Source organism: Bos javanicus, chromosome 15, assembly GCF_032452875.1.
Source record: "Bos javanicus breed banteng chromosome 15, ARS-OSU_banteng_1.0, whole genome shotgun sequence".
Classification (NCBI taxonomy): Eukaryota; Metazoa; Chordata; class Mammalia; order Artiodactyla; family Bovidae; genus Bos; species Bos javanicus.
This window is the reverse complement of record NC_083882.1, coordinates 29,801,229-29,827,980: the sequence shown is the minus strand read 5'-3', so window position 1 is coordinate 29,827,980 and position 26,752 is coordinate 29,801,229. Positions and strand designations below refer to the sequence as shown.

General features: G+C 50.3%; 1 protein-coding gene across 4 annotated transcripts; it reads right to left on the bottom strand.

Moving 5' to 3' along the window:
- Positions 1–1,993: 1,993 nt before the first annotated feature.
- ABCG4 (ATP binding cassette subfamily G member 4) lies at positions 1,994–16,673 on the bottom strand. Of its 4 annotated transcripts, none has more exons than XM_061440559.1 (15): positions 16,242–16,668; positions 15,256–15,508; positions 10,071–10,188; positions 9,819–9,951; positions 9,637–9,687; positions 9,104–9,249; positions 7,834–7,957; positions 7,592–7,706; positions 7,254–7,396; positions 6,194–6,292; positions 5,802–5,970; positions 5,615–5,715; positions 4,173–4,331; positions 3,877–3,995; positions 1,994–3,653 (listed from the first exon to the last, which is right to left on the bottom strand). In XM_061440559.1, the coding sequence occupies exons 2-15, from the start codon at positions 15,491–15,493 to the stop codon at positions 3,584–3,586; spliced, it is 1,785 nt and encodes a 594-aa protein (XP_061296543.1). In that variant the 5' UTR covers positions 15,494–15,508; positions 16,242–16,668; the 3' UTR covers positions 1,994–3,583. The 4 variants fall into 4 exon arrangements, with proteins under 4 accessions (XP_061296543.1, XP_061296541.1, XP_061296542.1 ...); XM_061440557.1 differs by having other exon boundaries at positions 1,994–3,738; positions 16,242–16,664; XM_061440558.1 differs by having other exon boundaries at positions 1,994–3,738; positions 16,160–16,248.
- Positions 16,674–26,752: the final 10,079 nt, after the last annotated feature.

The window sequence follows — 26,752 nt, the reverse complement described above, 5'->3', positions numbered from 1 at the left end:
CCAGATAAATAAATATTAAGAGAGAGAGAAAGTAAAAATGAAGAATCTTAAGACTATGTAGTGGTGGGATTTTGTGCTTTATGACTTACGGGAGCCATCTATAGGCATTATGCCAGGGAGAAGGTGGCACCCAGAGTGGCCCTTAAAGCTAATTAGAATGCCAGGAGCTAGGGCTCAGACTTCCTGCTTCCCAACCCCCACACCCACCCCCATAAGAAACTCAGTTAGTCCATCTCCAGCCAAGCACCCAGCCAGTCATAGATTGGGCCCTATTCTAGCCCAGGACACTTAGCTCTTCCTGTGGCACTACTCTGGGCAACCGGCAGGACTGATGCTGCCCTTTCCTTCAGTCCCCAAGCTCAGGATCAGGAGGGAAGAGGGTGAGACAATGTATTCCTTCTTGGGTAATCCTGCTACCAGCCCTTAAGGCCTTCCAGACAATTGCCTGCTTCAAATCTCAGGCCAATTGCCTACTTCAAATCTCAGGCCACAATGATAGGGACAGAGTACAGGGACAAAGTAGGTGATTAAACAGATAATCCCACTAGGCAATTGTAAGTAAAAAAATATGGGAGACCCCTGTAAGTTAATGGGTACTCAAGAAAGCAGGTTTGCTTAACCACAAAACCACACAGGCTTGTTTAGTCGTGAAACCATGCAACAGAAACACAAGACATGCTCCAAAACAAGAAAACAATGGTTAATGATTCCTAGGACATGCTCTCTGCACACATAAACAAAAAAAAAATTTGGTCCATAATTTGTGGACCTAGCTTGACTATATAGGGATAAGAAAACTCCCCTGCTCAACCTGGAGAAGGAGTTGATGATAGGAGCACGATGTCAAAGACAAAGAAGTTCTTCTCCCCTTGCTCATTTTTCTTTTGATTATAAAACTGTAGCCCAGTAAGTTCTGAGTGAAGCATCCCTTGCCTGCCTTTTTGTAAGTCTCACAAGCATCCTATTCTAATGAATCATTTCTCTCTATCTTCTCTGTGCTGAGACATAAAAAATTATGGTACCAGAGGTCTTCGGAGCCCCCAGACAACACCAAATGGTTTCAACCAGAGCAGTCCTCATGGCTGATGGGTTGGCCCTGGAAGTGTGGCTCAGTAGGAAAGAAGTGAAGAAGAAATGGGGAAAGCTGTGCTGAGCTCAGTGGGGTCCCTGCCACTCTTATCCTGGGGCTTAGGCCCCTGGAGCTTTCTGCTTCTCACTGCCTTCACGACTCCTAACCCTCCCCTCTCTCCCATAGGCACAATCAGGGAACCAGGGTTCAGTGAGTTCTGGAAAGAGAGCCAGCTATCAGTCAAGCAAGAACATACCCATGCAACAGACACAGAACCCATGCACAGAGCTTGCATGTGTGTGTATGTATGTGTGTGCTCAGCCGTGTCTGACTCTGCAGCCCCATGGACTGTAGCCCTCCAGGCTCCTCTGCCGATTAATTTTCCAGGCAACAATACTGGAGTGGGTTGCCTTTTCTCCTCCAGGGGATCTTTCCCACCCAGTAATCGAACCCACGTCTCTGGAGTCTCCTATATTGGCAGGCAGATTCTTTACCACTAGTGCCACCTGGGAAGCACACAGCTTGCAGACCCACCATAAATAAGCGTCATCAGCTGATGCCAAGGATGAGGCAGGAGGCAGAAGACCTGGTTGCCAGAACTGATTCCCACTTTCATTAACTCAGGGCCCTTTGGCAAGTTACTTAACCCAAGTCTCAGCTCTCTTATCTGCAAAATGGGTTGTCACGAGAGATTATGTGTGTTTGATCTGAGACTCCCTTGAGAACATAAGCATTTGTAAGATGCTTCTGTAAGGTGGAGCATAATACAGATATCTCATAAGTTACACACTCACCAGCTTGATTTCCATCTAGGACTTCCCATCCATTGCCACAGCTCCCTAAAGCGCATAGACTTCTTGCCAAGAGCTTTGAAGACTCGCCCATGGTACCGAGTGCCAGAGCTACACACATTTCCACACAGCATACTGTATAAATATAGGTTTTATTAATAATGAGTGAAATCCCACAAATACAATGGGCATCTCTGTGTGATGGGGAGAATCCGTTGCAGGGTAAGGAAGGTAGAGAGGTATGTGCACAGGAAGAAAGGGTGACAAGTGCCCGAGGGGAAGAGGAAATCAGAAGTAGAATGAGCCTGGACCCCAGCCATCCCAGGAAAGTCAGACACGTTCTAGGTGCATCTGTCACTCTAGTGCCCCAGCCATGCTGCTCTGACACCCAGGGCCCACCTTGGCTGATAGGAAGAAGGTAGCAGGACATGGACAGGAGTTTGAATGAGCAGCAAGTGGCCGTGGAAGGGGTGGAGGAGTGACATTGCCAGCTTGACACACAAAAGAAGAGCCATGGGGTGGCAGTGACCATGTCTAACTTATGCTCGCGCTTTGTGCTTGTGTGGGGTCCTGAACGCCAGGGAGTTGGTACCCTGTGCCACTCTAGGCTTGGGAAGAAGGGAAGACTGGTGCGTAGACACCTGCAGCTCCTGGAGATGGCCTGGGCAGCACCAGCCTCATCCTTAGAGTCAAAGTGGGAGCCCCAGGAAGAGGTTGGCATTGCCCTCCCCACAGCACCTGCCACCACCATGCCACCATCACCCTTCCTCTGAGCTATCGGGGGGACGGCGAGTGTGTGTAGGGTTGAGATTGCCTGTCTGTGTAGTGTACATGTGCCTGTAACTCAGGAGAGGGGAGGGACCACTGCGGGACCACATGAACAGCAAGAAAGGAGACTTGAGTCTCCACCCACTCACCACCACCCCCTCCACCCCACCCCCACCCCACCCCTGAATAAAGTGCATTCTCCACTTCCAGCAACAGACGGGAAAGAAACAGAGACATTATTGCAGAGGAGCCACAGGCCCAGCCCCGACCAGATGGGTCCGGGGGACAGCCCAAGGCGCCAGGCCTCTCCAACCCCTAGGACTGGGAGGGATGGTCCAGACAGATCCAGATACCTGTCCCAACAGATTGTCCAGATCAGCCAGGGTCTAAGGGTGGAGAGAGGTGAGGAGAAGGAAGAAGAGACTTCCAGAGCCTGTCCCTGCCCTGTTCCAACAGGATATCCAGGGGACCTCAATGGGACCCAGCCCTAGAACCCCAACCTTATAACAGCCAGTTTACAAACACTTGTGTGGTGGGACCCAAAAGGGGGGCCACTTTGGTCAATTGTAAGAGGGGGCCTGGAGAGCCAGGGGCTCCCAGGCAGACAACAGAGGAGGGTGTCAGGGGCGGGGCAGGAAGGAGGGTGGCAGCCTGCTAGTGGTCTTTGCATGCAGGTGTTGGAGAGAGGAGGGAGGAAGCTACAGACTGCATCAACTTGGAAAGACTCCTGGGCATGGCAGAGAGGCCTGGCACCCCCACCCCTAGGGCCAAGGCTGGGAGTGCAGTCTGCCAGCCAGCCTGCAAAGGAGCTGAGAGAGGGGAGGGCTCAAGTCTACAAGGTTAAAACAGTCCCGAAGGGCTGGGGCCCAGGCCAGGGCAGAGCTCTATCTCTTGGACTTGATTCGGTAGCGGAGCACAAGGTACGCCAGCAGCCGCAGGAGCAGGAAGAAGATGCCTAAGGCCAGGAAGTCCACGTAGAGCTTGCCATCTTCAACATCCATGGCTCGGAGAATGTTCTCTGGCTTCTGGAAAGGGCAGTGTTCCGTCAGGCAGCTCAGGTCTTCTCGCCCCATGCCATATATGGTCAGTATCACACCCTCGAAGCCATACCTAGGCAATCACAGGCATCAGAGCCAGGATGCAGAGCACAGGGCCCCTGCCACCTGGGCAAACTGCCAGAGGCCAGGTGCAATCTCTCACCTCCTGCAAGGAGGAGCAGGGGCAGATGGTAAGGGGAGGGGTACTGACCTGACATAGGAGAGGTAGGAGCTCCACTGCAGGTAACTGGGGATGGCTTTGAAGCTGACGAAAAAACCGGAGAACAGAAGGACGGGGATAGCGGTGACGGGACCCAAAAAGGTGGCCACCTGCAGGGGAGGGAAGGGGACCGGGCCATCGCAGGGGTGACCAGGACAGACTCAGGACCGGGGCTGGGGTGGGGCCCAGGCTTCCCAGAGATCCATCCCATTCCTTAGGCCAGGCCCTGCTTCCTCCCACCAGACTCCGGCCCCTCTCTTGGGGGTCCCCACGTGCCAGCCACTCACCTGTAAGGAGCTGGAGGCAGCTCCAATCAGCATCCCCAGAGACTGGGCCGCCAAGGCCGTGGAGGCACCCAAGGCTAAGAAGAGCAGGAAGCGGCTGGTCTCAGCCGGCTGGCTTGTCATCCAGTACATGATACTGCAGTACACAGCTGGGCATATCACCTGGGGAGCAGGCACGGGGCTGGGCAGCGGCCAAGACCCTCAACTCCACCCAGGCAGGAGCCTTTAGGACAGCAATTGCTAGAGTGTCCACGCCTGGTCCTCTGTACTCCTGCTCATGCTGTCACATGAACTTGACATGGGTCCCCTTCCCTGGCTCTAAGAACCTCATTCATCTTCCATCAGGCCCACTCAGACCCATGCAGGCCTGGTGACTTCTTTGAAGATCCATCCCATCTGGACCAGCATATTCTTTATATTGTTAATTCCTTTACATATGAGAGCCTTCTGTCCCGCTGTACCTGCTAAGTCACTTCAGTCATGTCCAACTCTTTGCAACCCTGTGGACCATAGCCCACCAGGCTCCCCTGTCCATGGGATTCTCCAGGCAAGAATATCGGAGCGGGTTGCCATGCCCTCCTTCAGGAGATCTTCCCAACCCAGGGACTGAACCTGTGTCTCTCATGTCTCCTGCATTGGCAAGCGGGTTCTTTACCACTAGCGCCACCTGGGGATGCCTTTGTCCCCATCAGTTCCTGGGCAACAGGGACCGAGACTATCAAGTGCAGGAGTGAGGGTTGCTCCCTGGATGAGGCCCTCAACCAAGAGGCAGCCAGAAGCCAAGCCCCCGCTTGTACTCTTCTCACCCTGGCACGGTGCACCCTCGCCCTGGGGAAGGGACACCTCTTCTAATTTGCTCAAAGGTACCCTATGGATCACTGGTGACCCTGGTGCTTGGAAGAGGGTGGTGGTGACCAGAACAATCAAACCCAGCAAACATTATTAGGTACTTCAGTATGTGCCAAGCACTATTCTAAGTACTGTACCTGTATTAACTCATTTCATTCTCATAAACAATCCCAAGGTAGATATTATCATCATTCTACTTTACAAATGGAGACACTGAAGCCAAGAGAGATTAGGTGCTTGCCCAGTGTCTCACAGCTAACGAGGAGCAGCGAGGCTCCAGGGCCCATGCTGTTCTCTGCTGCCTTGAGTAAAAGTCATTTGTGGGGCTATTATTTTCATCATGTGTTGTTTGATCTCTCTTATTCCCACTGGAACATAAATTCCATGAGGTCAAGACTACTTCTGTCATTATCGTTGCTACATCCCCAGTGCCTGACAAAGAGCCTGGTGCATGGTTGGTACTCACCACCTCTTGCTAAGTGAGTAGAAGTGAAGGAAAGGATGGCATGTAACAAGGTTGAGGTGGGGGCAGGAAGCAAGGATGGAAGGAGCAAGATAGGAGGGAGGCAGCAGGGAGGTAGGAGGAAGAGGCTCACTTGGAAGGGCACATCAGCCATGGTCTTGGCCAGGAAATAGATTTTGAGGCTGTACCAGTAGTTGAGATGCTCCCTCAGGAAGACTGCCATCTCTAAGGGGACTGAAGACACAGGCTGATGAGGCATAGCACCCTGACCCTACCCCATGCTCCCCACGCCCGCCCATGCCCAGGGCATCTCAGCTCACAGGTGAGCACAGTTGGCATCATGGCGGCAAACATGAGGAAAAGAATGGAGAAGAAGAGGCAGCCGGTGTTGTTTAAGACCTTGTTGGCATCGTTGCCAGTTTGCAGGTAGAGGAGACCAATGAGCACGCCAATCACCGCATGGGATATGAACCGCAGGTGGGTCAGGACCTGTGTGAGGGGTGATCATGAGGAGAGAGGATGGATCACAGGCTAGGGATGGGTGAGTCACACTTGCATAGGAACGTGGGTGTGCCCTCACGGGCACAGAGACCCACAGGAGCACTGGGGGTGCTGCTGGGAGGGGGACCCATCACCATCTCCACTACTGGGATCCTACACCACACAAGGCCAGGCCAACACCAGCCTCCCCTCCTCCAACTTGATGTCTCACCATGTCCCTGAGGACGGACAAGAAGCTCCTTTTGAAGAGGATGCAGAACTGCGTCATAGTGCTGGTGGCAAAGGTGTGGCTTTCAATGGTATCCACTTCCTGGGGAGAGGAAACTGGATCAGGTGAGCCTGCCCCACCCACCCACCATGCAGCCAGCTCAGTTGGTGGGAAAACCCCTGAGCCTGTCCCCAGGGACAAGGGTCCTCCAGAATTCTCCGCTATTGAGCTGGGTACCTGGAAGCTGGCCTTAGAGGTGTGAATCAGAGTGAGATTCAGAGAGACACAAAGAGGGAGTAAACAGAAGTGGGGAGGGAGGAGACAGAAGAGGAGTCAAGGACACCTATGGTGGCTACGAATAGATCAGTTGTTTATTCTTAAACTTTATTTTATTTGACTGAGCTGCATGGCTTGTGGGATCTTAGTTCCCTGACCAGGGATTGAACCCACATCCTAGGCAGTGAAAGCACAGAGTCCTAACCACTGAACTGCCAGGGAATTCCCAGTCATTCTGGGGAAATTTTAATCCATTGAATACATTTATTCTAAGGGCATAATATCTTTATGCAACCAGTTTCACAATAATATTTTTAACAGTGGTAATGATGACAACAGCAACAATAACCCTCCTGGTCCCCTGGGGTCACAGTATCCCATTTAAGGAAAAGAGCCAGCTAGAGTAGGAAGAGCTTTGTGTGACTAATCTAATTAGTCCTCCCAATAAGCCTGTGAAATAAATATCATCACCCCCAAGTTAAAGATGACAGTAAACCACACTGGCCACAAGGCCAGAAACAGATTCAACCTTGCTTACCAGGTGGCACTACACTTGCTTGGTAAGAATTTGTTGAACAAATAAATGAATGAGAAACCCGAAGCTCAGAGAGGTTAAGTAATGTGCCCAAGGTCACACAGCTAATAGTAGGTCTATTCCAAGTCCTGGGTTCTTCCTAGTACCCAGTGGTTGGGATGCCTCTGAGGCACAGCCTCTCTGGCTGGGCCATGTCCACAGTCCTGTCTCCCCTCCCCAACTCTGCATCCTGCTCCCTCCACCCCTACTCACCAGAGGGCAAGGGGGACAGAGGGTGGGAACCTCATTCTTCTCAGGGCCGCTGTTCTTCTCTGCCATGGCACACAGCCCATTCTGCACAGCCCTGAACAGCAGGGGGTTCAGGTCTCCATACTCGCCAGAGGCCACCTCGATGACTGGGGAACACAGAGGGGGTGCACTCAGCTAAGATCTCTCCTTGCTTCCCAAGAGCAAGCCAGCCCTTCCTTGAGTGTGTCTGGAAGGCAGGTGACAGTGAGATCTCTGCCTCCAGGAGGTCCAAGTACATGATCTGGACCCCTAGGTTTGGCCCGCCACCATATCCCAGCCTGGACCACCAGGCCCCTACTCACTGAAGTCAGCCGGGTTGTGGTAGGTGGGGCAGTGCAAACCGAGCCCCTTCAGATAGGGGATCAGGTTGGTGACCATGCCCTTGAAGATGCACTGACCCTGGCTCAGGATATAGAGCTGAGGCAGAAAAAGAAGGGCAAGGAAAATAGCACGAGTGGGTCAGGCAGGTACCACCACACCTTGACTGATCCCCGGCCCGCTCCCCATCACTGGTCAGTCACCTTTGAGTCCTAGAGATCCTCACCTTGTCAAACATCTCAAAGAGCTTAGCACTGGGCTGGTGGATGGTGCAGATGATGGTTCGGCCCCCCTGGGCCAGGGACTTCATGAGGGACGCCACTTGGAAAGAGGAAGCACTGTCCAGTCCACTGTCCAGAGAGAGGCCACCAGGGGGCAGGGTGAGGTGGGTATGGCCAAGGGAGTGTCTGGATGGGGCAGCTGCTATGAGGGCGAGGGAGCTGGCAGGAAGGGGGTCATTCTGGCCACCCCTATATCCCATCCACATTGTATGATTCAGGAGTTTGGAGGTACCAAGAAGCCCAGACTACAGTTAGGTGCAACAAGCAATTATTAAGCACTTGTTGAATGCTAGCCACTGGGATTAGAAGGACAAATAAATAAGACATAGACTCTGGTTGGAAGGGAGAGAGAGAAATGCACAGATCATTTGAGACAATGTGGACCACGCTGTAGAAACAGGGGGTGAAAAGTAGGGGAGAATTCACCTCTGCTGTACAAAGGTTTGGGAGAGGAGTCAGAGGAGGTTCCTGAGTGAGTCTGGCAGAAGAAAGAGCTAAGTCAAGTGAGGGGGCAAGGGCAGGTGCAGTGGTGAAGGGCATTCCAGGCAGAAGACACAGCATGTGCAAGGCTCAAAGGCATGGAACACATGGCTTGACGAAGAGAATAATAAGCGATTCAATCTTATTAGAGCATAAAATACAAGTCAGCGTGAAGCAAGATGTGAGGCCAGAAAAGTAGGTTCAGCCCCAGACCTTGTAAGTCCTCTGCCTTTATTCTGAGGGCAAATGTGAATCGTTGCATGTTTTTAAGCAGAGGAGTGAGTATTGCCAGACTTGTCTTTTAGAAAGTTCACTCTGGTTGCAGTTTGGAGGAAGGATGGGCTGGGAGAGCCTGGAGACAAGCAGAGAGGAGTCTGTTGCAGAAATGCAGGCAAGAGTTGATGATGTCCTGAATTTAAGCACTGGCACTAAGAATGGGGGTGGGGTGAATCTGAGAGATGGAGAAAGAAGGTAAACTCAGCAGGACTCTGTGATTGATTGGCTGTGGGGGAGAGAAGGAGCGGGTGGCATCAGCCAGGGAGGACATGGGGATTTCTGCGAGGGTGAAGGATAGGGCTGCTAGGCAACAGGCTTGGCAGGGGTGGAGCTCTTCTCTGGCCCCAGGAGGCTGCAAACATGTGCTCTGGTCTCCAGCAGTGGAGCGGATGCAGCCTCCAGTTCTGGCTCTGGGCTGAGGGGAGGGGGCAGCCCAATAGGAGAGGAGGGGAGAACTACCTGGTGGGCTCGTCAAAGAACATGACAGGTGGGTTGTTGACCAGCTCCAGGGCAATGGCCAGGCGCTTCCTCTGCCCACCGGAGAGCAGGGCTGTCCTCGTGTGGGAGCAGGACAGCAGGCCGAGCGCCGTCAGGATCTCTGTCACCTGGCCCGGCCCCCGATCCAGCCCAGGTCAGCTTCAGAGTCTCTGCTTTCCCCCAGCACCACCCCGATGTATTTATTGATTAAAAAAAATTTTTTAATTGTTTAATTTTTTTGGCCACCCAGCACGGCATATGGGATCTTAGTTCCCTGACCAGGGATGGAACCTGGGACCCCTGCAAGGGACATGTGGAGTCTTAACCACTTGGCCACCAGGCAAGTCCCACCACCCCAATTTAAATAAGCATCTCCCTTAAACCCAGCATCCCAACCTTGGCCACCCCTCTCCTCCTACCCAAATCGAGGGCACCCCAGATCTCAGGGCCTGGAAAGGGCAGCTGCCTTGTTTCCCCTCCCCACACCCCCCCCACACCCCCACCCTCCAACTCACCAGCTCCTTCTTCACCTCCTGCTTCTCATTCAGTTTCAGGTTAGCGGAGATCTGGGGCCCAGAGAGAGGGCGGATCAGATATGCGTGGGGGCGGCAGGGCCTTGACCCCTTGGCCAATGGAAAGAGTGGGGACGGCAGGCACCTGGGGGACTGGGAGGAGGCGGTGGCTGCCCAGCTCTCACCATCATGGCTTCCAGCACCGTGAGGTGCGGCAGTAGGATGTCTTCCTGCATGATGTAACAGGACATCTTGCGGAAGGTCCTCAGTTCCCGCGGCTTCCCATTGACCAGGATCTGCCCTTTCATCCCAGACTTCCTGCAGGGACGCCCTCAGTTAGGGATGGAGGTCAGGGTCACTACAGAACCTCTTCTGTGCTCCCCAGGGTTCCTCTCTTCCTGGGCCCTGCCCCCACTCCACCCCAGCCTTGTCCTTACCTGTATCCTGCCAAGAGGTTCATGAGCGTGGACTTGCCAGACCCTGAGGGGCCCATGATGCCAATCATCTCCCGGCAGCAGAATTTACCTGATAGGCACTTAAGGAGGGTCTTATAACCTGCAATGTGGAAGGAAAAGAGGAACTTTTGATCAGCGCTTCAATGAACAAAGACACCTCAAACTCTTAGGAGCCACGGCTATCAGTGAACTAGGCAGTCTCTACTCACCGTGACTTGGTTAGGATGGCAGAGTGACCCTCAGAGCCCCAGTGATGACCTGTACCCTCTCATTCTGTCCCCCCAGAAGCAACCACCACTAATGTCAACGTACCCGAGGTGACAGTGCTCTTCCGAAAGCCATGGGAAAACCCCCACATCTGATGGATGGGTATGGAGAGGGGACCCAACAGAAGACCCTACTTCTCTTCTACAAACACGGTGCTCACTCTCTTACCCGCTCCAGGAAGACTTTTCCAATTTTCCAGTCTGAGCTAGCTAACTGTCCTCTAATCCCACAGCACTCCTCATTTGCCAGCACGTTTGTTACTTGAGGTGCCTGCCTCTCAGCCCCCTCCCCCAGCCTCTTAGTCAGTGAGCTCCTTGCGGACAGGGTCTGTGTGTGACTCATCTTTGTAACCTTAGCAGATTGGCTGGCATGTAGTAGATGCTCAATAAGTGTTCTGAATGTGTGTTCTCAGAGCCTTGGCCTCCTCCTAGAAGTCTTTCATCAGCGTGCTCTGTCTCCCCACCGGGCTTATCTCTGCAGCCCCTAATGTGGCCCAGTAAAATCTCACCTTTCACTCACTGGGAGGCAGCATATGCATTAAGAGTACACATTTGGAGTCACTTGGATCTGTATTCAAATTCTGACTCCACACTCACCAGCTAGCTGTGTGACCTGCAGCAAGTTGCTTAACCTCTCTGAGCTCCAGATGCCTCATTTGTAAGGTGCTTCCTTGTAAGATAGATAGTATCTATCTCATTGGGTTGCTATAAAGGTTCCGTGAGATAATATATGTAAACTAGGGCTTCCCTGGTGGCTTAGTGGTAAAGAATCCTCCAGTGCAAGAGAAATGGGTTAGATTCCTGTACTGGGAGGATCCCACATGTCACGGAACAACCAAGCCTGTGCACCACAACTACTGAGCCTGTGTGCCACAGTTACTGAAGCTGCACACCCTGGAGCCTGTGCTCTGCAACAGGAGAGGCTTCCACAATGAGAGGCCCTCGCACGGCAACTGGAGAGCGGCCCCTGCTCACCACAACTGGAGAAAAGCCCGAACAGCAACCAAGACCCAGCGCTGCCATAAATAAAGAAACATATATATATATATATATATGTGTGTGTGTGTGTGTGTGTGTATGTAAAGTATATGACACAGTGCTTGGTACATAGAGCACATTAAAAGCAAGTGACATTTTAATGTTAATTTCATGTGACAATGCTTATTGATACACACTACATTCCAAGCTCTGTATCAGACACTCAATCAAAAAAAAAAAAAAACAAGGGAGTCACAGTTCCTGCACTCAAGACAGTGATAGTCTAGGTAAAAGAGATGGACAAGAAAACATCTATGGGGACTTCCCTGGTGATCCTGTGGCCAAGACTCCGCACTCCCAATACAGGGGGCCCAGTTTCTATTCCTGGTCAGGGAACTAGATCCCCCATGTCCCAACCAAGAGTTTGCATGCCACAACTAAAGATCCCGCATGCCACAACGGAGACTGAAGATAGTACATGTGGCAACTAAGACCCAGTACAGTCACACAAATAACAAGTACTTTTTTAAAAAAGAAATCATCTATAGATCTGAAGAAAGATAAAGTAAGGGTTATCATAGAAGCATAAGTCTTGTGCAATGAGAATTTAGAAAATAGAACTGATGAGGGTAGAGGGGCAAGGGGAAAATCAGGAATGGCTTCATGGAAGAGGTGGCATTTGAGCTAAGTGTTGAAGAATGAGAAGCATTTCAAAATGGAAAAAGAAGGCAGAGGCTTTCCAGGCTTTGGGAGGAAAACGGTGCTGTATAACAACATATATGTAATACAATCCAGGGAGCAGAGGGCAGAGATTCCTGAGTCAACTGCCAAGACAAGGGGGTAGAGAGGAAAGATGAAGTCAAAGACTCTGGCCTTGCCTGCCCTGCTTACAGGCCTGCCTCAGTGAGGTTGAAACACCAATCCCTACCAGCCAACACTCACTACCACTCTCTTCCATCCCCCGTGGAGCCCAATTCCCTCCATTCTACCTCTTTAGCAGAGGCAGTGAAGGGATGTGATCTTTCACCCTCCCTCCACAGCACCCAGCTGTCCTTCTGAACACATTCCATCAGACAGGGGATCCTCTGGTGCCCACTGTGGGATCCTGATCATACTAACTGCCTGGATGGTGCTTTCTGGTTTACAAAGCTCGTTGCCTCAGTCACTGCTATAGCAACATGGATGAGGCAGCTAGGGCCCAGAGACATCCAGTGACACCCAAGGTCATACAGCAAGTTCTTTACTTGGAGAAGGGACGTCATGAATTCCAACCCTCTGCTTCAGTCATTGTCACCATCAATCAGAGAGACGTGTGGCTGTGCACACTAGCATATGCCTCTCAGAGCTACTCACAAGAAGTGACTTCTTCTGCAGGGGAAGAAATCGGCAATGATGAACCTTCCCCTCATTTAATCACCACCAAGCACTTGACTGAACTCTGATGCCGAATTCAAATATTATCTTAATGCTTGCCTTTCACAGAGCATTTTCATGGCTAATGTCTCAGCTGAGCTGCACAAGCCCATGCAGTGGGTATTCTTATCATCCCTGTTTATAGGTGAGGAAAGTGAGAGCAAGAGAGGGTAGGCAGTCTGCCCAAGATCACGCAGCTTAAGTGGCTAAGAACCCATGTCTTGGGCCTCCTGCTGGACCCCAACTGCTCAACCTGGGAAGGGCCTGCCTCCCAGGCTTTCAGGATGGAGACCCACCAGAGTTCTAGTTCTGCCTCTATCAGTAACTCTCTTTGCAATTTTATGAAGTCACTTACTCTTTCAGGGCCTCCGTTTCCTCATCTGTAATATAAGGATAGTAGTATCTCCTCCCAAGGACAAAATAAGGTTATTATGACTATTAAGTGAGGTTAATAATAATTAATAGAAAAGTGTTTTGAATATCAAGAAATGTCATATATAATTAAGAGAGGCAGGTGACAAATTCTGACTTGGGAAAGTCAGAATCTCCCTTTCTCCATGACCCTTATTCTTTTTCCTCTTGAAATGACTGAATGTGCCTGCATGCTCAGTCATGTTCAACTGTTTGTGACCCCATGGACTGTGGCCCACCAGGCTCCTCTGTCCATGGGGATTCTCTAGGCAAGAATACTAGAGTGGATTGCCATTTCCTTCTCCAGGTGATCTTTCCAACTCAGGGATCAAACCTGTGTCTCCTGCGTTTCCTGCATCAAGAGGCAGATTCTTTACCACTGCCTCTAATTGCTCTCTGTTCTCCAAAGAAAGGGACAGGGATTCACGTGAGAAAAGCAGGCAGAGAGAGGAGTACAGAGGGCAGAGAGAGGGACCAGGGACGCAAAACTGGCAGAATGGCCAGTAGAACAGAATGGGGCTGGCAAGGGCAAAGGAGGGCAGGACCTGGTCGGGGTGCCCATTTGTGGCTAGTGAGTTGAGTTGAAGCCACCAGAGAGTTGGCCCATCTAGACACTTCTTTTGCATTTTCATTTCTCCTAAAACTGAAAGTGTTAGTTGCTCAGTCATGTCCAACTCTTTGCGGTCCCATGGACTGTACCACCCACACTCCTCTGTCCATGGAATTCTCCAGTCCAGAATACTGAAGTAGGTAGCCATTCCCTTCACCAGGGGATCTTCCCAACCGAGGGATCGAACCCCAGTCTCCCACATTGCAGGCAGATTCTTTACCTTCTGAGCCACCAGGGAAGTCCTTAAAACTGAGGGTTAAGGAAATAACAGGTACCTCCTGTGCCCCAAAACTGGCCTCAGGACCAAGGGCACTAAGCAGAGAGCCCAGATATCTCAAATTCTAGTGACTCAGACCCTGTGATCTTTTGGTCACTCATGGGAGTGAGGGTAGGGAGTACAGAGAGAATCAGGCTCAACTCTGCTCTGAAGCACCCCAAACATTTATTAAACCTCAGAGAAGAATGTTCCCGCTCCACCCCTGATCCACACCCAGGCTCTGGGGAAACCCCAGCTTCTCTATTCCCAGCTCAACCTGCCCATGGCAGGGGGAAAGGGTTAGGGGCAAAAGACGGGAGATAGTGAGGATTCAGAGAATTTGGAGCCGCAGGCAACCCCATTACCCACCTGTCCTAAAGAGAGAAGCAGTGGAGATGGGAATGCTTACCAGGGAAGATAAGAGAGAGAAAGGAACACTGCAAGGAGAGCTGGGAAACCTGGCTTCTGGTCCTCACACTGCCACTTATTAGCTGTGTGACATCAGTCAAGTTATTCACCTTCTTTGGGCCTCAGTTTTCATATTAGCAACATAGAGAGGGCTTCCCAGGTGGCTCAGAAGTAAAGAATCCACCTGCAAAGCAGGAGACCCAGGTTCTATTCTTGAGTCAGGCAAATCTGGAGAAAGAAATTTCAACCCAGTCCAATTTGCCTGGGAAATACCATGGACAGAGGAACCTGGAAGGCTACAGTCCATGGGGTCTCAAAAGAGTCGAACAAGACTTAGCAACTAAACAACAAGATGTCACCTATCCTACCAACCCTTCACCCTCCCTGCCTTGGAGAACTTTGGCAAGAATGAAGTAAGAAGACAGGAATGAGAATATCTTGTAAAATTAGCAGTGCTCCATAGGGCCAAGGATTTTTGCTAACCACTGAGGACAACCGCTGCCATACAGCCCAGACTTTCTCATATCCACCCTAGAAGGCAGGAGCTCTACCTGAAACAAAGAAGGACAATTCCTCAAGGACCAGAAGCAATAGCATCAACTTAGAAGAGGAAATAACTCACTGAACCTAGTGCCCCCTGGTGCTTACAGGTGTGAAGGGAGCTCAGACCCTGGCACCTCAGCTGTCCACAGAGTAAGTGAGGGGCTGAGATTTTAGTGGACTGGCTCCTGCAGGATTTGTAGAACAGGAGACAAACCCAGGCCTCCTGTTCCAGAAGAGGCAACTCATGGGGGCCCACAGTTCCCCACCAGACTGCTCCCTTACCCCGTTTGCGCCAGCAGGGCCCCTCCCTCACAGAATAGGACAGCTCCACGAACTCAATGTCCACCGCTGAGCGCTTGGGTAGGTGGGAGAAGCGCTGGGCTTCAGTGATGTGGTTCTCCACCTTCTTCAGGTGCGTGGTCAGCACAGGGGGCTCCGCCCCATCTTCCAGCGCCACGGCCATGGCCACAGCTCCAGGTCGTAGTCCACAGACCACGGCCTCCAGAGTCTTCTCTGCCATCACGCCAAGTCCGGCCTGAAGGGAGAGGCCCTGCTCAGTTTGGGGCAGACCTCCATCCCTGGCTCGGAGCTTCCTTGCTTTCTCATGTGCCCTCGCCTCCCCGCCTCCTTTTCAGGCTAGATCGGCTACCGGAAGCTCCCACGTCCCACCTCCAGAGCATCTGCCCTCCACCGACCACCACTCACGGCGCAGCTACGTTCAGTCCCCACCTCTCCTCGGTCCCAGGCAGCCCCAGCCCCAGCCGGCCCCCTCGAAGCCTGCACCCGCTCCCTCCTCCCCGCGGAGGCTCTAATCTCCTTACCCTGCAGGCCACCAGTCTCTGGGGACTGGATGGGGCGCGGGGGAGGGGGGGTGAGGTGGGGTGGGGAGCGGAGGTGCAGAAAGGGCGGCAGGCAGAGGCTGCCTGCTAGGAAATCAGGGTAGCAGGGTGACCGCAGGATGGGCCAGGCAAAGGCGGAGGAAGAGGAGGCTCTGGGCCTCCCGCTGCGCCTCCATCCCCATCTCTAGGCGAGGTGCCCTGGCCAGTCCCTCCTGCCGGCGGCCCTGGGTCCCCGCGCCCTGGACTCTCGCCTCAAACGGGCTCACCACCCGGACTCAAAACCCACACTGCCAACTAAGCGCCGCATTGGGGGTCATTCCCCTCCCATCTTCCGCAAGCCTGGTCACCTTGAGGCGCCCTGGGCTGGTGCAGAGCTGAGATGATGAGCGCTGCCACAGGCTGAGGATGGAGACTCTAGGTCCTCCTTACCTGCCTCTGGCTGCGGCACTGGGCCCGGTGTCCCGGCTCCCGAACCCGGCGTCCGGGCCGGGGCGGGGCCGGGGCGGGGCAGGCGACAGGGGAGGGCTCGAGCCTCAGGTCAGAAAAGAGATGACAAGCCTGCAAAGGGGCGACTGGGGCGTGCCCCTACCCCTCTCGGCCGAGCACACCCGGTTCCCTAAGCCCGATCTTTGGTGCCTTGTCCTTCCGAACGCGCCGGGCGACTGCGCCCTTGCCCAAGCTGCTGCCAGCCGGTCCTGCGGTTCTTAAAGGGCCCACGCCTCCCCGCACCCCGCGGGGAGCGAGGATGGCGAAGGGGAGAGAAGCGCCAGCTACGCGGGGTGCGGGAGAGAGTGCAAGTGTGGACCCAGAACTGGAGATTGGTGGCAAAAGGCCGACTCCGAGGCGGTGAAGAGAGCTGAAGTCGCTCAGTGGAGACAGGTCCCTGAATTTCAGACTATACAATGGTGGTGGGGGAGGGGTTGGGGGGGGGGGCTGCAGATTCCGTCACTCTCAAGGGATTGTGGAGCTGCCAGCCTGTCTGCACCACCATCCCACCCCGCATCAATTTCCCTCAATTCTGGCCCTTGAGCTCAGCATCCCCTAGGAATTCCAAAGCAAGAGTCTTGGGACATCCTCCCCACCTCCCCTTTCCCTCTCTGAGGACCAGGAGACCAGTCAAAAAGGGACAGAACTGCTTTTGGAGAATTCAGAGGCAGCTCCAAGGTTAAACCAGTACCCAGAGCCCAGCCTGCTCCAGCTGATAGCCATTTAGTCACTAAGTCATCCACTCTTTTCAACCCCGTGGACTGCAGCCGGTCAGGCTCCTCTGTCCATGGGACACCCTCACCCCCACCCCAAGCAAGAATCCTGGAGTGGGTTGCCATTTCCTTCTCCATCTCCAACTGTAGAAATCTCGGTTCTCCCAGGCAAATTCGGTCCTTTAATACAGACAACGCCTGATGCTGGAGGTACATGTGTGCCAGGGCATAGAGCAGAACACTGTGTTTGGCATCTTCTCACACACGTGTGCGTCCTCACCCTCACCCTACAAGCCTTTAAGACCCCAGAGCATTCCAGGGTCTTCCCCCTGCCCTATGCCTTTCTCAGGCATCTCCTCCTGGCCCCAGCCTGCCCCAGCTCCAGTCTTCAAGGGGTAAGTAGGTTAGCCAGCTGAGACACGTGACCCAAGCTTTTAAGTTCCCACCTGTCACATAGCAAAGATGGATGGGAGGGGAGGCTGTTGCCACTGCTGAGGCTTCTCCTTACCGCAGCAGAGGTTACTAGCAGTCAAACCTCTCCTCCGCAGGTCACACCTCCCCCCCACTCCTGCCCACCCCAGCCTCTCTGCAGCCTGGAGTCTGGCGGCCCCTGCAGGACATCTCCAGGCCCTGCCCCGTGACTTAGAGTGCCAGAGTCCAGCTCCAGCAGCCAGGGATTCAACCTGAAGAGATGAATGGTGTCAGCGAGTAATAAGACAGCCTCTCAGTTTTCTTGGACTACCTATTTATTTCAAGTTTAAGATTTTCTTTTATACTTTTACAAAAGCATTAGGTCAGAGGTTTGACATTTTCAGTTCCCCCTCACCCAGATTTATTATGTCCATAAATCATTGTTGCTCTTCAAACAGAGTTGCTGCCTCAGTGATTCTCTCGGAATCAGCCTTACCATCTATTATCTACTTCTTCTAATGTGTCCTATAGTTAACTTGTGATTTACATTGTAACTCATGCTACATTCCTCAGTTTACTACTTATCTTCCTAAATCCTGTTTACCCCTATCATCCTGAGCTCACTATCTCTTAAAAAGGCTTCTAGCTATAGTGAAAGTGAAGTCACTCAGTCGTGTCCGACTCTGCCACCCGTGGACTGTACCCCACCAGGCTCCTCCGTCCATGGGATTCTCCAGGCAAGAATACTGGAGTGGGTTGCCATTTCCTTCTCCAGGGGATCTTCCCAACCCAGGGATCGAACCCAGGTCTCCCACATTGCAGGCAGACGCTTTAACCTCTGCACCACCAGGGAAGCCCTTAAATACAAGAATACAGTCTCTCAGAAAACCTCCTATAGAGACACAGAACTTCAGATCCAAGTACTAACATCAAAGATTTCAAGGGAGGAAAGTGAGCCAGGTTGAAAGAAGAAGGGGGAGGAGGTGGGAGAGGAGTGCGAAAGGGGTGGCCTTACAGATGTCTCCTGCCACCTACAGATACCCAAGCATTATGGGACTTTTCCCTGGGCCTCCAGAGAAGGGAGGACTGGAACTTGGCCCTACCAGAAATCAGACCAGACCAGAACCAGAATTCGAGTTCTCTGCCAAGAGGAGGTGATCAGTCTCCAATCCTCAGCTCAGGCTGTGGGCCCTTCGACCAGATTCCTGCATCCAGGACCGGGGGACTAGAAAAACGGGGAAGGATAGGAAGGCTTAAGGAGAGAAAAGAGAGAGGGAAGGGGAGAGAGGTCAATAAAGTCTCTTCTTCCTTACCGGTCAGGGCACTCTGGCCAGTTGTCCACGTCAGGAGGAGACCACGGACAAAAGGGTCCCAGTTTCGGCCACTGGGTCTGGTCCATTGGCAGGCAAGTTGGCCCCTGAGTACCCCGAGTGGTCAGGATGTCAGTCTTAACGAAGAAGAGTCCCCTTCAGAGTCGCCATTTGTTGCAGGGAGGCGGATCCCTTCCAGGGCCTGAAACTGGGCTCTTGTCTAACACTCAGAAATGAATTGTCCGAGGAGACAAATGTGCTGACAAAGCAAGAGACTTTATTGGGAAAGGGCACCCAGGCGGAGAGCAGTGTCTCTAAAAATTCCTAACTTCTATAAGCTATAGTAAAATATGCTAACTTTACAACATTCCTTAAATCTTTAACTTCTAACTGTTTTAATCATTTCTAAGCCCTAAATTCAGTAAACTCTTTTGCCATAAACATTCTCCTCACAAATAGGCTTCAGATAGCAATCCCTCCCATGGCCTCAAGCTACGGCCTGTGTGCTCATCCTGGAACTTTTTATAAAAGTCCTTAAACAAATGTCAATGATTAACTTCATGAATTATTTTCTGAGCACAGCTGCAGAAGGCTTTGTGCCTTCTCATACTCCTCTCCAGAACAATAAACACCTTAATATTCCTTTTCAGTCAACTCAGCCAAGGAGAGGAAAAAACAAGTCATAATTACAAGTCCTAACTCCTTCATCCTGGGGCCATGCCTCCATTTGGTCAGTAATGCCTAAAGCAGCTCCCGACATTAGAGTTGCAAACAGATTTCAGGTCCAGCCCTCTCTACCTTCCTCTGATCCCATGCCCCACATCACCACTGTTCCTCAGGACCCTCTATTCTCCAAGGTAACCTTCAGTCTTCTACTATAGGCTACCCCCCCCCCATAGTTGCATTATCTCATTTAATTCTCACAGTATCCCTACAAGCAGGTGTTACAACAACTCTTTACAGATAAAGAAACTGAGGCATAAGTTTCTGAGGTTTCTGAGGTAAAGCCATGTGCCAAGAAAATATATCTAATTAGCAGCAGAAAAGGGCTTAAACCCTAAAGCCCTTTTTTTTACCCACTCTGCTGTGAAGCCCCTGGAAATCCTGTTGCAGGACTGTCTCCCTCCACTCTCTGGACAGGCTGTTCATAACCTTCACAGCTTAAGGACATTCTCCTCCATTCCATGGCATATAACCTGACAATTTTCAGGAAAATTTCCTCCCCTTCTTAGGAATGCTCTGTCCCCATTCCTCAGGACAGATTTCCCTATCCTCAGAGATCAACATCCCAAGTCTTCTACCAGGTTTCCACCCTGTGTGATTCACATCCCCAGCCCCAAAGCAGTGGTCCCCAGCTTTGGTTGAGACTAGACATCACTTGGGGATTTTCAAAAGATGCTTAGATAACTAAACAGTTCATGCTGATTTCTAAGGTTGGATCCGGGTATTAGTATTTTTAAATGCTCCCCAACTGATCCCACTGAGCAGGCCAAGTTAAGAGCCACTACCCTAGATGAAGCTTCCAATTCCCTGGGTTAGAACACCTGTCATGTGCCTACTAAAGGCTGTCTCTTCCCTGGGACATTCTCTAGGACACAGAACACCCTCTCCCCATTTTGTGAACACTTCTTTCGTGTCCTGAATTTGGAGTTGGAAGATGTGCATTCTACCCTTGGTGCTTTAACTAATTCTGTACTGAAGCAAATTTCTCTACCTCTCTGAGTGTCATTCAAGTTGTGGGGATGATAAAAATCCTGCATATCTACCTCAGAAGGTTCTTATGAGATTCAAGTGTTCAAGTGCCTAGACTGGTGATTTTTCATTCTCAAAAACAGATCATGCATCCTTACTCTCTAAGTCTTACTTTCCAAGTCAGACTTACCATGGTTCAAAGTCATTTCATTTTCCCCATAAGAATCTCTCATTTCCTTGGCAAAGGAGAGGGAACTACATTTTTTGAACGTCTTCTATGTGCTCGGCTTTCATCTTAGGGATATGAGCTCTGAAGAAGGAGCTAGGTCTCTCTCTTTCTCCCCTGAATTCCCAGAACTTGTACACAGAAAACCCACTCTATGGCTATCTGTTGACTAAACAGTCTAACCGGCCCTCACAGCTTTAGAGGCCAGTATTTGTTACCGTGATTGTTTTATTTGGCTCCACCGGGTTTTAGCTCTGACCGGCAGGGTCTTCAGTCTTCATTGTGACATGCAGGGTATTTAGTTGCTGCCTGCAGGATGCATGGTTCTTTGTTTGTTTGTTTAGTTGCAGCACGCAAACTCTTGGTTGCGGCATGTGGGATCTAGCTCCCTGACCGGGGATTGAACCTGGGCCTCGTGCTCTGGGAATGGGAGTCTTAGTCACTGGACCACTAAGGCCAGTTATTACCCTCTCATGTTTCAGATGAGGAAACTGAAGCTAAGAAATGTTAAGTACTAGTGTGAGGTCATACAGCTCATGTGGTGGATCCAGGGACCCAAATCCAAGACTACACATTCTAAACCATGACTTGATCTACGATGTCAAGCTTGCTCAGTCCCTGGTAGTGTCACCTTCCCATTTTATGAAGCAGATCCATCTCCACTCTCCTAAACAGGCTTTTTCCCTCTTCTAGGATACAAAAGTTTTCCAATCTTCTAGAAGTCACTAGGGTAGACCCTTCTCATTCTGGGAGATACCTCCAACTCCCTCCGTATACCTTCCCAGACAGGACTTTTGATTCCATAGTATGCACACCTCTAACTCCTGGAAGACACCTTGTAACTCAAGAACAGTGGTTCTCAAGCTTAGCACACATGAGTATCCCCTGGAGGGGTCCTTACAACACAGATCATGGTCCCCGACCCCCCAGAGTTTCTGATTCAACATCTGGGGTGGGGGTAGAGGATCTGCATCTCTAATAAGTCCCCAGGTGATGCTGATGTTGCTAGTCTGGGAGTACATTTTGATTTCTCATCCCCCAAATAAACTTCCAATCTCCTACCCTGGACTTTTCCTCAATGCCTCAATGAACCCTTCCCCCTTTCCTCAAATAGACCTCCTCCGTTCCCTGCCACTGATCCTCTTCTGTCTCTAAGATCCTCCCCAGTTCCCACTCCAGAACCTCCTGTCCCATCACCACCAAGACAGCCTCCATCCAGGACAGGTTCCCTAGACCCAGATAGGTAAGTGTTGATGGTAATTGACTTAAGAGGCACAAGGCAGAAGCAGAAAATTCCTGTCTCAGCTTAGTGCCAGGAAGTAATCAAGCAGACACAGGGTGCTCTGGGCACAGATTTGTGGGAGAAGCAGTTGATAAGGAGATTTATGGACCTATTGGGGAAAGGGAAGGGTATCAGCATCCTATGGGAGCTGGGCAGAAATTGGACTGAGAACTTTGAAACTGACTCAGTTTTGCTTCCACCACCCCAGGTTTCTTGTCCACCAGGACAGTCTCTCATCTTTGAATAGATTATTATCAAGTGTATTTGTCAATGGGAGGACCCTCTGCTGTCTACTTGGGGAAATGGAAGAGAGTGATGGATGAAGAGGGAGGTGTTGGAGGTGGGTAGTAAAAATGGGTATAGGCACCTGAGTCCAGGCAGTGGAGTGATATCTACAAGGAGTCCCTGATGTTACTTAAAAAAAAAAAAAAAACTTTATTGTTAGGACTTCCCTGGTGGTGCAATGGACAAGAATCTGCCTGTCAATGCAGGGGATATGGGTTCAATCCCTGGTCCATAAAGATTCCACGCACCACAGAACAACTAAGCTCATGCACCACAACTACTGAGCCCAGAGCCGAAACTACCGAGCCCAAGTGCTGCAACTACTGAAGTCTGCGTGCTCTGGGACACGCAACCGCAACTACCGAGCCTATGTGCCTCGCCCAGCACCTTAGAGCCCACACGCACAACTACAGAGCCTGAGTGCTCAGCTGCTGAAGCCCACCTGCCTAGAGTCTATGCTCTGCAACGAGACAAGCCTCTGCAATGAGAAGCCCACACACAGCAGCAAAGGCCCAGTGCAGCCAAAACCCAATTAACTTTTGAAAGTTTGTTTAAAAATATAAGACTATAACATATATAATGAAATTAAGCAATATTGAAGTATATTTTTAAAGTGTGTGGAGAAGGAAACGGCAACCTACTCCAGTACGCTTGCCTGGGAAATCCCATGGACAGAGGGTCCTGGTAGGCTACAGTTCATGGGGTTGCAAAAAGTCAGACACACCTGAGTGACTTCAGTTTCAGTTTACTGCCAGACATACTGTGTAATAGAGAGTAATGCAGTTGTGAATAGCTTAAGTGTGCCGAAGGGTCAGAGGCATGAAATCTGAACAGCTTTTCATACGTCATAACAGTTGCTTATGTGTAAGTCCCATTAGAAGAACCTAAAACCAAGACACTGGGCTTCAGCCTAAGAAAATAAATAAATAAAGTGTGATATTTCTCTCTCCATCTCTTAGCTGTGATGTACTGCCATTTCCTTTTGATAAGAAGAAAATGAGGGGTTCTTCAAAGGTGCAGAATGCCAAGGTTCTCTGCCCAAGTCATTGTCTCCCATTCCTTGAGAATCCACACACCTCTGCCTTGCAGTCTCAGCTTGCCATCTTTCTTTTCCTAGAACCTGAACTCCCACCACACCCCTTTGTACCCTTTGCATGGAACCAACCAGGTGTCTGCCCAGATTTTCTCTGTGACCTTTTCTCCTGCTCCTAACATGGATTACTCACTGGAGGGTGAGAAGAAAGGCTACAGCTAGTAGGTGTTCAAAATGCTTTATTTCCCTTGGTCTCCGCTACTCCAGTGACCTCTGTCTCCACTCAGCAGCCTGCTTCCTTGTGGGCATACTCCAGACTCTTAGAAGCTCCATTTAAAAATGTTCCTTTTCACACACACATATACACACAACCCAATCAAAAAATGGGAAGAAGACCAAATAGACATTTCTCCAAGGAAGAAATACAGATGGCTGGTAGGCACAAGAAAGATGCTCGACATTGCTATTATTAGAGAAATGTAAATCAAAACTAATGGTACTATGAGGTACCACCTCAGCCAGTCAAAATGGCCATGATTTTAAAAGTCTACAAATAACAAATGCTGGAGAGGGTGTGGAGTCAAGGGAACCCTCCTAGAGTGTTGGTGGGAATGTAAATTGGTGCAGCCACTATGGAAAATAGTATGGGGGTTCCTTAAAAAACTAAAAATAGAGCTACCACACAATCCTGCAATCCTACTCCTGGGCATATATCTGGAGAAAACTATAATTCAAAAAGGTATTTGCACCGCAGTGTTCATAGCAGCACTATTCACAATAGGCAAGACATGGAAACACCCTAAACGTCCACTGACAGATGAGTGGATGAAGAAGACATGGTACCTACATACAAGGCAATGCTACTTAGTCATTCCAAAACAAAAGCTATTTGCAGCAACATGGATGGACTTAGAGACTATCACACTAAGTGACGTGAGTCAGAAAGAGAAAGACGAATTCCATATGATATCACATCTATGTGGACATGTATAGGACAGAAATGAACTTACCCACAAAACAGAAGCAGACTCAAAGAAATACACAACAGACTTGTGGTTGCCAAGGAAAGGGAGATTGAGGGAGGGACAGAGTGGTATAGGATGGGAATTTGGGATTAGCAGATGAAAACTATTATATATAAAGTGGATGAACAATAAGGTCCTACTGTATAACACAGGAAACTATTAAAATATTCAATAGCTTGCGGTAAACCATCTAGTCAAGGCTATGGTTTTTCCAGTAGTCATGTATGGATGTGAGAGTTGGACTATAAAGAAAGCTGAGCGCCGCAGAATTGATGCTTTTGAACTGTGGTGTTGGAGAAGACTCTTGGGAGTCCCTTGGACTGCAAGGAGATCCAACCAGTCCATTCTAAAGGAGCTCAGTCCTGGGTGTTCATTGGAAGGACTTATGTTGAAGCTGAAACTCCAATACTTTGGCCACCTAATGCAAAGAGCTGACTCATTGGAAAAGACCCTGATGCTGGGAAAGATTGAAGGCAGGAGAAGGGGACGACAGAGGATGAGATGGTTGGATGGCATCATCGACTCAATGGACATGAGTTTGAGTAAACTCCAGGAATTGGTGATGGACAGGGAGGCCTGGCATGCTGTGGTTCATGGGATCTCAAAGAGTCGGACACGACTGAGCAACTGAACTGAACTGAACTGTGATAAACCATAATGGAAAAGAATCTGAAAAAGAATGTGTGTGTGTATATATATATATATATATATATATATATATATATATATATATATCTGAATCACTTTGCTGTACAGCAGAAATTAACACAACATTGTAAGTTAACTGTACCTCAGTTTTTTTTAAAAAACCTTAAAAATATCCCTTTGTTCTGACCACATTTCCTTCCTGCCCTCTAACCTTGAAAGGTTCATTTTATTTGACTCTAACTAGTCCCGAGGGCCTCCGTGTCCAGTTTTGACGTCACGATCCATCTCTGGGGGCTCTAATTACCTTCCTCCTTGACCATAGGCAATTCATGTCCAGGCTGGCAGATCATGGTTGAGGATCAATCCAGTTTTCTTTCTTCTTCTTTTGCTGCAGGAGTGATGATATCGGCTTCAAAAAGGTGTCTGGTTGTGTTGAACTTGCCTCTGCCTGTTCTTAGATTTCAGCTTTGCTGACTTGTCAGGTGATCTATCCCACTCCTATATCTATTAATGGTATACCGTCTAGACGGTAGGTGTTGCAAGAGGGCATCAGAGGGCAGACACACTTAAACCATACTCACAGAAAGCTAGTCAATCTAATCACACTAGGACCACAGCCTTGTCTAACTCAATGAAACTAAGCCATGCCCTTGGGGCAACCCAAGACAGGCGGGTCCTGGTGGAGAGATCTGACAGAATGTGGTCCACTGGAGAAGGGAATGGCAAACCACTTCAGTATTCTTCCCCTGAGAACCCCATGAACAGCAGGAAAAGGCAAAATGATAGGTTATTGAAAGAGGAACTCCCCAGGTCAGTTCAGTTCAGTTCAGTCCCTCAGTCGTGTCCAACTCTTTGCGACCCCATGACTCGAAGCACGCCAGGCCTCCCTGTCCATCACCAACTCCCGGAGTTCACTCAGACTCACATCCATCAAGTCAGTGATGCCATCCAGCCATCTCATCAACTGTCGTCCCCTTCTCCTCCTGCCCCCAATCCCTCCCAGCATCAGAGTCTTTTCCAATGAGTCAACTCTTCGCATGAGGTGGCCAAAGTACTGGAGTTTCAGCTTCAGCATCATTCCTTCCAAAGAAATCCCAGGGCTGATGTCCTTCAGAATGGACTGGTGGGATCTCCTTGCAGTCCAAGGGACTCTCAAGAGTCTTCTCCAACATCACAGTTCAAAAGCATCAATTCTTCGGCACTCAGCCTTCTTCACAGTCCAACTCTCACATCCATACATGACCACAGGAAAAACCATAGCCTTGACTAGACAGACCTTTGTTGGCAAAGTAATGTCTCTGCTTTTGAATATGCTATCTAGGTTGGTCATAACTTTCCTTCCAAGGAGTAAGCGTCTTTTAATTTCATGGCTGCAGTCACCATCTGCAGTGATTTTGGAGCCCAGAAAAATAAAGTCTGACACTGTTTCCACTGTTTCCCCATCTATTTCCCGTGAAGTGATGGGACCGGATGCCATGATCTTCGTTTTCTGAATGTTGAGCTTTAAGCCAACTTTTTCACTCTCCACTTTCACTTTCTTCAAGAGGCTTTTGAGTTCCTCTTCACTTTCTGCCATAAGGGTGGTGTCATCTGCATATCTGAGGTTATTGATATTTCTCCTGGCAGTCTTGATTCCAGCTTGTGCTTCTGCCAGCCCAGCGTTTCTCGTGATGTACTCTGCATAGAAGTTAAATAAGCAGGGTGACAATATACAGCCTTGACGTACTCCTTTTCCTATTTGGAACCAGTCTGTTGTTCCATGTCCAGTCCTAACTGTTGCTTCCTGACCTGCGTATAGGTTTCTCAAGAGACAGGTCAGGTGGTCTGGT